Source organism: Fukomys damarensis, unplaced genomic scaffold, assembly GCF_012274545.1.
Source record: "Fukomys damarensis isolate Sample0158 unplaced genomic scaffold, DMR_v1.0_HiC HiC_scaffold_14, whole genome shotgun sequence".
Lineage (NCBI taxonomy): Eukaryota > Metazoa > Chordata > Mammalia > Rodentia > Bathyergidae > Fukomys > Fukomys damarensis.
In genome coordinates this window covers 74,479,680-74,491,464 of record NW_022900926.1, presented here as the reverse complement: position 1 = coordinate 74,491,464, position 11,785 = coordinate 74,479,680, and the positions used below count along the sequence as shown (strand labels likewise).

Below are 11,785 nucleotides of genomic sequence, written 5' to 3'. Positions count from 1 at the left end.
ATTCTCTGGAGAAGAGCCAGAAATCACAGGATAACAGGTCTGGGTCATAAAGCAGATGCGGACACACTACCATTTTCACAAGCCTGTCTTTCTATTGGGTGGCACACAGCAGCCATATTCAGTATATTGCTGAACACACCTCATTAAGACATGAAAAAGGATGCCCATTGCATGTTAGTAATCCCAGCACTTAGGAGGCTGAGGCAGAAAGACCACCGTACAGTCACAGGATAACAGGTCTGGGTCATAAAGCAGATGCGGACACACTACCATTTTCACAAGCCTGTCTTTCTATTGGGTGGCACACAGCAGCCATATTCAGTATATTGCTGAACACACCTCATTAAGACATGAAAAAGGATGCCCATTGCATGTTAGTAATCCCAGCACTTAGGAGGCTGAGGCAGAAAGACCACCGTACAGTCTAGGCCAGCCAGTATTACATAGTTTAAGGCCATCCTAAAAAGCATAGTGAGATCCTATGTCAAAAAAACAAAACAAACAAACAAAAAAAAGTGACAAGAACAATGGGAAAAATGTGTTTGAAGCAAGAGGAATATTCTGTTTTTGCAATGCTAGGGAATGAACTCGGAGTCTCCCACATGCTAGGCAAATGCTATGTTACTGAGCCATGCCCCAGTCCCTAGAGAGAATATTTTGAGGGACATTACTGGCAATTTGTCTTTTACTGTAAGAAAAATTTTAATGTAAATATACACCGTATTTTTTCTTTTGTAATCATTCCCTGGAATGTCATAAATACTTCCTAGCTAGGCATATGGCATATACCTGTCAACCTAGCACAATGGGAGGATGAGGCAAAGGACCACAAATTAGAGACCAGCCTGGACAACTTTATGAGATCCTGTCTCAAAAAATTTTACAAAGGGCTGAGGAAGTAACTCAGTGAATTCCCTGGGTTAAACCCTCAGAACTGGAGAGGAAAACAAAAAACAACAACAAAAAAGTAAAAAAAATTTCCACCAGGCCGGGATTTAGCTCAGTGGTTCTACCGCCTGCCTCAAGTGCAAGGACCCAGTTCAATCCTGAGTACAAAAAAAAAAGTTTACCTTAATTTGATAATGAAGACATATCTAAACTACAGCTATATTGGCACTACAATGCTCATCTTCAATTTTAAGACTAGCCACTGGTAATATTATGTGTGTGTGTGTGTGTGTACACACTTTCTGTATTAATTCATAACTGTGTTTTCATTTAAAGAGCAAAATTTGAAGCCAAGTGCAATGGTGCACACCTGTAATCCCAGCACTCGAGAGGCTAAGGCAGGAGAATCACTGCAAGCTTGGGCTACACAGTGAGTTCAAGGCCAGCCTGAACTACACAGCAAGACTGTCTCAAAATAAAAAACAAAGAGAGCAAAATTTGAATTGTGTGGTGCATAGTTCTAAATCACAGTTTTTCACTTAATATTAGGCATATGCTTATCATCCAATAATCTTCAACACAAATCATAATATACAAGTAATCAAAATATACAGTGAAGTCTAAATTTTTAAAATTTATTACACTAAAAAAATACTTTGTTAATAATCTTTCTCAAATCACACCACATTTCAAACACACTTATTCCATCATTCTTGTCACTTTTTAAAGGAGTTCTGAAAGTCATTCATGTCTTTACAAGATATAATAAAAAATATAGTCAATGCTTGTGCTGGGTGACATCCAACAGAGTCAGGATCATAATAGAGTGTGGCCTTATCCAACAACATAAAACCCCATACTGGCACTCTGGCTCTTCCACAAAATCAAAATGACTATGAAAGGTAAATGTTTTGAGCTGATTCAGGACACTGAAGAAGCCATGACAACACAACCAAAGACACTCACAAAAAACTGCTTCAGAAAGTGGCAAGAACAATGGGGAGAGTGTGTTCAAAATGAGGGGAAGTATTCTAAGGGAGACTAATAGCACATTTTTTACTGTAATAAATTTTTAAAATTTAAACATTCACAGTATTTTTCAATCTTATCTTGTAACAGTCTTTTGTTTTGGTAAAATATTAGGAAGAACTTAGGCCAAAAAATTAGCTGTATGACAAAATAATCCTTCCTCTTACAGTTAGCCCAACATTTTTGCCATTTTAAACTTCATCAGCATCAGCTAGAAAATAATTTACACTCTAGTTTTCTTAAAGTCTTTTCATATTTAAAGATACATATACAAAGAAGAAAAAACCTGTATTTTTATGTGGAATTCTTAAAAGTACAGAAAATATGTCAAACACCAAATTCTAACTTAAAAGTAAACATTTTTCATATGTTGTCATTTTGACCAACTTAAAAGTCATTTTTTTGGGGTGGGGGTACCAGGGATCAAACTTGGAACTTTGCACTTGCAAGGCAGGTGGAAGAACACTGAGCTAAATTCCTGGACCTAAAAGTTTTAATTAAGTTAGCAATCTTTGGAAACAAAATATACAAAGTATCCCAACATATTAGAGAAGAACAGCAACAACAAAAAACCCACATCTAACAAATGAAATTATTCTAAAAGTAAACTACAATCACATTTTATTACTGAGAAAGGTTTTCTAAAGACAAATCTATAGAGATCATTAAGGTTAAAATTATTCAAATGTAAATAACTTCAGTACCAGCAACAAGATTACCCAAGCTCTCTAAAATTATCATTTCTAGTAGAAAATCCAAAGAGGAGATTTCAAACAGAATCCCAACGTAAGACTGGGGACACTTGTTTTCATGCACTGACTATCTGCCACTTACATACAGATGCTAAAGATACAGACCAAAAAACAAAAAGTTTCTATGTCCAAAAAGTGACTGGATGGACTAAATTGGTTTCCTTCAGCAATCTGGCTTCCCATAGCAGGAGTAGGGTATAAAGCAATGCTGCCTCTCAGCAAGAGGGAAAGCGAAGGGCAAGCTTTACTTACATGGAACAGAAGAAACAGTTCATCATTATAAATGTATTTCCTCTTTTCCACATTCTCCCCCAGTGAACAGTAGTATGTGTGTTTAAGCCATAAAAGGGAAAAACTAGAATAACAACTGAGAATGATTATCTACAGGGGACTACTCATGAAAAAGGCAGGATATTATAATCTCTCATTGACACACATAAATGTAAATTACACAAGCATTTGTAGGGAGAAGCACACTAAGGTCACAAGATACACATCTAAAACTCATTTGTAAAATCAGACAATCCATTAACTAAAACGTGTAAGTCTATTGCAGCATCTATACTATATGTATGTGAGGGCATGCTAAGCACACACTCTACAATTATACTATATCCCTAGCTGCAATGTATTAAATATGCATTAGATTTTAGCTTACATGTATATACTAGCTCACTGAACATGTAAATGTGTATATGCATGTGTGTTTGTAAGTCCACTGAACTACAGAAATACTTAATAAATCAGTTGTGTGTAAAAGTGTAAATTGTATAACTGTATATAAATAGTATAACGGACAATGTGAAATAGGAAGAAAAGGGCTAAAGGTATAGGGGAGGTGGGAAGGGTAGGGGAAAGGAAATAAGGGACAAGAAAAAATATGAGAAAAGGAAAAAAATGGAAACAAAGTCTATGTAAATAGGGGAGGAGGGAGTGGGTGAAGGGAGGGCAGGAGTCTGGAAAAAATGAGAACCAACATCTGTCATGTATGAGTACAAGATCCCAATGATGAATGTAACTGAACTATATATTTAAAAAGTACCAATAAATTCAGTAAGATTAATAAATAAATAAGTTGTTTGGAATTACATAAATACAAAAGAATACGATCTGAATCTATTACTTCAAAACAGGTTCCTACTCAAAAATAGCACATAGCTTATGATTCTATTATCATACATACATATATACATATATGTAAATAAATAGAAAGATATATTTCAGAGGTGATAGGGATTGAACCTAGGTAAGCAGATGCTCTACCAGAGCTACATCCCGAGCCTAATTCCACTGTCATATATCTTAGATGCACATATGTATAAGAAAAAGAAAGTCAAGAAGGCATCATCATTATATCAACAGTGGATTTATACTCAAGACTAGAGGTCATTTTTATTTCATCACATTTGCTTATCTGTGTTTGCTCATATTTTGCCAAAGTATGGATTACGGTGGTACCTCAGTTCAGTACACGAACTTGATTCTTGCCATGATTCTGGTCACAGAGTCAGACGAAAATCAAATCAAATTCAATAGCTAGGTTCAATGTTGACCTTACGGGGAAATCTGATTCAGTTCTTGTCCCACTGGGTTTGTAATCAGAACTGTGGAGAGACTTGAGTTCATGAATTGAGGTACCAATGTAGTAGTATATAAAATATTAAGATAACAGCTTCCATGTTCTCTGAATTTTATTTATAAAAACAGACAAAGTTAAATATCCCATTTGCTATCATCAACACACTTACATAGTATGGTTCTGCTTCCCTTTCAGTTATCTCATCTTGATACAGAGTGAAGCAAGTTGGAATTCGTCCAAACCACACATCTCGAAGCACATCTTTGTCATCTGTCATTCTTCCAGTGGTTAAAGCAGTACATACAGGCTAATTTTTTTCTTCAGCCAAGGTCAAACTAAAAATAAAATGAAGCGCATTAGTCAGATCTTTGCAAAGAGAAATGAATCCACCACAAAACAAAAAGTCTATAGAAAAAAAATGAATGGCATGAATATTATTCACTTCAAGAAAGAAAACACTACAAGACTGAGCCAGGCACCGTGGCAAACAGCTATTGTCCCTCCTACTCAGGAGGCCAAGAATGGTGGATTGCTTCAGTGCAGTAGTTTGGGGGTAACCTAGGCAACATGATGAGACCCCACCTGTCTTTTGAAAAAAAAAACCAAGCCAGACATGGTGGTGCGAGCATGTAAACCCAGCTAATCAGGATGCTGAGACAGAGCGTGTGAGGTGGCGGCCAGCCAGGCCAAGTCAGCAACACACTGTTTCAAAAAATAAAAAGGACTGGGGCTATAGTTCAGTGTTAGAGTGTCCCTGGGTTCGATGCCCAGTACCACAAACCAAACCAAACCATGTGATCAGCATTCTTTAGAATGCAAAAAATAAGCACAACAAATTCTAAATGTAGATCTATTATCTATTTAAAATGATCACAGAAGTAACCAATTCAAAATTTATATGCAAGTAATGAACTAGAGTCAAAATAAAACTATACTGTACTTGCATCTTCCTTTTATTCTGAGAAGAATCTTATCTAAAGAGAACCCTATGATCCCTTATGGCCCAAGTCCAAAAGATCATTCTCACAATCTTACCTGCCCCATCTAATATATATAACCTGTCCTATTCCAGATACTATTATTCAGAAGAAAAACAAAAACAAAAACAAACTTACTCATCATGGAAAAATCATTACACAAACCTATTCCCCATTCTAAATTTCTTTTTTGTTTCCTCTGGTACTAGATATGGAACTCAAGACACTCCACCACTGACCTACATTCCCAGGCTTTTTTCCCAGCCCTATTCTGAGATACAGCCTCATTAAGTTGCCCAGACTGGCCTCAAACTTACGATCCTCCTGTATCAGCCTCCTGAGTAGGTGGGACTACAGATGTGTACCACCATGCCCAGCCCTATTCTAATTTCATCCAATCCATAATCTGATCCAATCCATATTTCCAGTTTTATTTATGATATTTCCTCTCTCAAAGCCTCTAGCAAAAGTTGCCCCATGAATACCTTGCTCTATGTACTACTATTGCTCTGTCCTAATATGCTCTTCTCTCATCTATTCAAACCCTACCTACTCTGTAAACCAAGCACATGACCCTCTTTCTTAAAGAAACAGTAAATACTTCTACAGTGAACTCTTAGAATAGTCCCTATGCTACAAATACAGCACCTGACTTGTTGTATATAAACCTGTTGTGGGATTGTTCTGAGTAAGGTAGAAGGACATGGTTTTTGACCTCTAACATCCAAATGCCTTTCAGTGCTAATAGTCTACAACTAAGCAATACTATAATATATCTCTTGAGCAAATACTGAAAGAATACTAATACTACTTGAAGTATCTCAACAGACAGCACCTGAATACTAAGATTCAAAAAAACCTATCCAAATAATATTCCCCATCTTTCATGGGCAGCTAATTCCTAATTCATTACATGTATCCTGTGAAAACATTCCAAATCATATGCAAACCCTAGTACAACAAAAAAAGTTTAGAAAAATATCAATTACTAACAATGAGTTATGCAAGGAACTTATTTCCTTTCTTTTCTATTGCCTTGGCCAATGTCAAGCACATTAAAACTGCTATAAGTTAAAGAGCAAAGCTGCAGGTCAACTGGATACAATGTCATCAACAGGTAAATAAATAGAGGAGGAAAAATTTGCTCAACATAAAAATACTAGGCAACAGTCAAATCAATCTAAGAACTGACAGACTAACCGTAGTGTTCTTTTAAAAGCACACCAGTATTTTCACTTTTATTAAAATATGAAAAGTATCTTTGGTAAATTGTGTGTGTGTGTGTGTTTAACTTCATGTAGCTTCACAGTGATAGACCTCAAACTGAAACAATACTGAGTTTCTCTACACATCAGAAATTTTCCAAGTTTACAAATCACACCAAATTAACTCACTACTTCTTATGAGCTCTTTTTTTTTTCAAGTACCAGGGATCAAACTCAGGACCTTGAGCTTATGAGGCAGATGTAGTGCCACTGAGCGAAATCCCCAGCCCAACACACTACTTCTTGATTCCATCAGTAAACTGTCCCTTTAAAATAAACTTACTAACCTAGCATGATGGTACATGCCTGTAATTCCAGCACTCTGAGGGGCTGAGGAAGGAAGCTCAAGAGTTTGGGTCTAGCCTGAGCAACTCAGCAACCCTGTCTCAAAATAAAAAATATAAAAAGGGATGGCAATGGAGCTCAGTGCAGAAGAGCTCTGGGTCTAATACCCTGCCTGGTACCACACACACACACACACACACACACACACACACACACAAAATTACTAGTGGCAGGAATTAATGAAACCTGGGTTATGACAAGTAATCTAAAATTGAATTTGATATAAAGGTGAAAAGCAGCAGTTTCAACAATGCTGATACATTCAAAACAGCTACAACTAAGATTCCCCTTTGCTCACCTAGAGAAAACAATACAAAGCAACAAGCTCCCTACTAACAGACTTCAAGAAAATTTTATAATAGTTTTATTATTTGTTTGTTTTCTTGGGTTCAAGTGCCACCAATTAAGCCCAAGGTTCTACCATAACACTATATTGCCAGTATACTTTAATTATAATTTTAAATAAAGGTACAAGATCGCAATACATATGTAACTGTATTGTTTACCTTAAATGTACCAATAAACTTAATGGTTAAAAACAAACAGCTCAAAAGTCACTATCAATACTATCGCACTGGACAATTTTTTTTCTTTTGAGAAGAAACAGAAAATATAACTCAAGCTGGCCTGTAATTACAGCTACTCAGGAGGCTGAGGCAAGGGGATCCCAAGTTGGAGACCAGACTGGACCATTTAACAAGTCCTTATCTGAGAGAGACAGTGACAGATAGAGAGACAAAGAGATAAAGAGACAGAGACCAGAGACAGAGAGAGATTTCAAGACAATTCAATCTTAAAGTGGATATGGCCTTTTAAGAGGAAAGGCCTCTATCTCTACAAGCTCTTCTATTCTCTCTCCAAGCACTGTCCTTCAAAAAACAGAGATGTGATTGGTCAGATTCCAGAACTCCATTTGAGCTGTGTTTATTAATAGGCAGTGATCACCACAAACCAAAACATTATCCATGTCAATATGGCTTTCTTTTCCCTTGTCTAGGATGCCACAACACTTGACCATACTGTTCTTCCTTTCCATGTCATTCTCTTCTGCTTCTCCCTTTCATGTGTCAGAAGGATCCAAAGGAAGAACCAATGGTCTCTCTCTGTTTCTGAGAGTTCCTTTTCAAAAGTGATACAAAGATAAACTGAGGAGAAGAGTGAGTACCTCAAAAGCCAGACTACAGTTTTGGGTTTTAAATTCTATCACAGAATTTAAAGTACAAAAACCCAGTGTAAAAAGACCGACAGACATGTTGGTGCATGCCTGTGATCCCAACATCTGGAAGGCTGAGGCAGGAAAACAGGTCTGAATGAACCCAACCTGGGCAATCTAACTGACTTAGCAATACCCCATTCCATAATTAAAAAAAAAAAAACCTTTAAAAAGAGAGAGAGATGTAACTGTGTGAAGACACTGGATTCAACCCCAGTCCAGGAGGAAAAACACTGGTACTTTATTTCCAATATATCTTTGCTTCCTATATCTCTTTTTTTTTTTTTTTGGAGACAGGGTCTCACTATATAGTTGAGACTGACCTGGAACTCACTATGTAGCCCAGGCTGTCCTTGAACTCACAGAAATCCTCCTGCCAAAGCCTCCTGAGTGCTGGGATTATAGGCATGCGCCACCACACCCAGCTCTAATATCTTTTTTAAAGGACATCAAGGGAAAAAATGATCAGCCAAGATAGCTAAAGGTATAATGTGACAGTTGATACAAATCTGCAAAATTAAATCCATAAAACAAGATTTGTGAAATGCAAGCAAGACTACTTATTGCCTTTTAATATGCAGACTCAAATTGATTGAACCTTAAAATGTCATTATTAATAAACATTCATCTATAATGAACTACATGAAAAAGGATGACTATAGTCTGATAAATATACATACTTAAAAAATATATAAATACTGGTGATACATACATAAAGGTTAAAAGATGTCGAGTTTTCAATTATCTTTTTCCAGGGCCAGGGATTTTGCTCAGTGGCACTGTGCCTGCCTAACAAGCGAAAGGTACTGAGTTTGATCCCTGGTACTAAAAAAAAAAAGGTTGAATAATCTTTTTCTAAACAGAGACAGAAAAACAAACTTTAGCACTTGAAAGGACTACAATGTAGAAGTTAAAAATGAAAAACAGAGAGATGGGGATTTAGCTCAGTGGACACCCATGCATGCCTCACAAGTACAAGGTGCTAAATTTGATGATCTCTGGTGAAAGAAAAGACAAAAGAAAAATGAAGAGCCTGACTGCCTGTATCTAAGCTTAGCTCTAGCACTTATTATGTTACCTCAAGTAAGTCATTTAATTTCTCTTCATCTGTTTTGTCATCTATGATATGGGAAAACAGCACTTAGACCATTAGATGTGATAATTAAATGAATTAATACACATAAAAATCAATAGTTAATTGGGCTTCATGATTCACCCTTATATCCCCACTATTCCAGAAGCAGAAGCAGGAGGATCACAAGTTTGAGGCCAGCCTAGGCAACTTAAGGAGATTTTGTCTCAAAATAAAGTTTAGAGCTAGGCATGGTGGCACAAGCTTGTAATCCCAGCATTTTGTAGGCCAAGGCAGGAAGATAGCCCTGAGGTCAAGGCCTGCCTGGGCTACACAGCCAGTTCAAGGTCAGCCTGAATTACAGGTACATCTGTCTTAAGAAAAACAAAACAAACAAACAAGCAAGGAAATAAATACATACATACTTAGAAAAGGCTGGGGATGTAGCTCAGTGGTAGAATACTTGACTAGCACGTTCAAGGACCTGGGTTTAATCCTAAGTAATAGAAAAAAAAAAGGTCAATACTTAAGACTTTTTAAATGGGCATGGTGCTGCAAGCCTGTAATGTAACAGCATTCAGGAGTCTGAGAAAGGACGATATGATGTTCTAACCCATATGGGCAATTTAGCAAAACTGTATCAAATAAAAAGGCTGAGGATATTATTCAGTGCAAAAGCCCTAGGTTTAATCCCCAATACTGTATTGGGGATGAATAACCAAAAGCATTATTTAAAAAAAAAGCAACAGCTGAAAAATACACACTGAACACTGCTAAGGATATTTAATTGAGTTGAAAACATCTGATTGATTGTTATGCCTAGCTCTGTGACAGGTGTCAGACACCCCAAAATTAACAGCAACAATAATGACTTTTAAAAAGCTCAGTTAAGGGCCAACAATGTAGCTCGGTGGAGAATATATGTCTACTAACAAGAGGCCCTACGTTTGATGGAAAAGGAAGATGACACAACAAAAAACAGTAATAACAATTTTAAAACCCCCCAATCATTGCTCAGAAGATATTATTATCTCCATATATACTAAGCACACCATTCATTTTCACGTCTTTTCCATGCCTTTGCCCATGCTAGCTACTCTCACCCTAAAGCAGCCTTTCCACTGTCTTCCAATTTAGATGGATATCCCAACAGCCTTTCTTCCATGCATGACTGAGAATCCTCTTCTTCACTGCACCTTTACTTTTTCTCTACTAAAGCATTTACACAATAAATATATGTATTAGTATGTATGTCTCCTCCACTAAAACTTAATGCATTTCTTTGGAGAAAAGATTGTATTTCATTCATCTTTTTTAACCTCTGATACTTGGAACAGTATATGGGATACATAGGTGCCTAGAAATGTGTACTGAATTTGAGTTTTGTTGGAAAGAGTACATGAATACAAAATTACAGAGCCAGCACGCTATGGTTGCATACTCCTGTAATCTCAGCACTTGGGAAGCTGAGTCAGGAGGATTACTGTCGGTTCAAGACTAGCCTGAACTATATAGAAAGACCTTGTCTCAAAAACCAAAACAACTACAGAGCCAAACAAAATCTAAAAAATGAGGTAAGCAAGTCAGGCTAGATTAATAAATATCAAATAATAAATTACATACTACATGAAAGCAGTAATTCCATAAAAATTATACATCTTAATTACACTTGATACACACAAGCCTACACATCCCCATTTTACAAATGATGTGAGATGAAGCTGGATTTTTTTTCAAACCTTGTGGCCAATAAATGGCAAAGCCAAAATCAGAAGTAACACCCAGATTTGGTAATCTCATATTCTTTCCATCAAATTGGACTGATTTCCAACATCCCCTCCAACTCTAAATCATTTATGTCTGTATTATAGTGCTACCTCAGTACTAGTCATTAAAAGGTTCCAGGAGATGCAATGAATACAGAAAAAATTGTTTTGGCTGGGAAAAGTAGCAAGTATCAAGGAATAAACACAAGACAGGTTCTAGCTTACATATGAGGTATCAAACAAAAGACAAGTACCAGAACAATACTTTTATTTAAATGTGAAGAACACCAAATGCAGAGCTTCAAAGTAGTTGAATACCAAGATTTGACTGTATAATTAAATGTTATTTTGTGAGAGCAGTTATGAGAGAAGAGGAATTAAATGTTAATGCATCCTATACATAAGTAACATTTGGAATTTAAACCCAGGCATGGTGGTGCACTGCCTGTAATCCCAGCACTTGGGAGGCTGAGCCAGAATTGCTGAGGCCAGTCTGAGCCCAAAGAGAGTCCAAGGCCAGCCTGAATTGCACAGCAAGACCCTATCTCAAAAAGACCAAAAACTTAAATTAATATTTAAAAAAATTTTTAAAGAAACAATTGGAATTTAAAAAACAAGTAGACTATGGACAGAAAGGAAGTCAGGTGCTCTTACTTATCATAGGGTTATACCTTAAACACATCATAACTTGAAAATATGATGAGCAGCAACATATTTAATACATCTAACCTACCAAACATCAGAGTTTAGCAAAGAGCACACTGTAGGGTATGGATTGTTGGCCTTGTGATCCTGCAGCTAAGAGAGCTGCAGATGCTGCTACTACCGGCAAGGCAAAAGTTACAGTTATCACATATGGCTACCCAGGAAAACCAACATTCAAATTCCTAATGGTTTCT

At 36.7% G+C, this 11,785-nt stretch overlaps 1 protein-coding gene across 4 annotated transcripts in view; it reads right to left on the bottom strand.

Moving 5' to 3' along the window:
• Positions 1-11,785, bottom strand: part of Atg5 (autophagy related 5) — a 121,405-nt gene that overhangs the window by 104,653 nt on the left and 4,967 nt on the right. For 2 of the 4 annotated variants that reach the window (XM_033763454.1, XM_033763457.1), the window contains exon 2: positions 4,418-4,583. In XM_033763454.1, the coding sequence (XP_033619345.1) occupies positions 4,418-4,525 (108 nt within the window). In that variant the 5' untranslated portion in view covers positions 4,526-4,583. Of the gene's footprint in view, positions 1-4,417; positions 4,584-9,545; positions 9,588-11,785 lie in introns of those variants that run through there. The other 2 variants (XM_033763455.1, XM_033763456.1) reach the window with 2 other exon arrangements.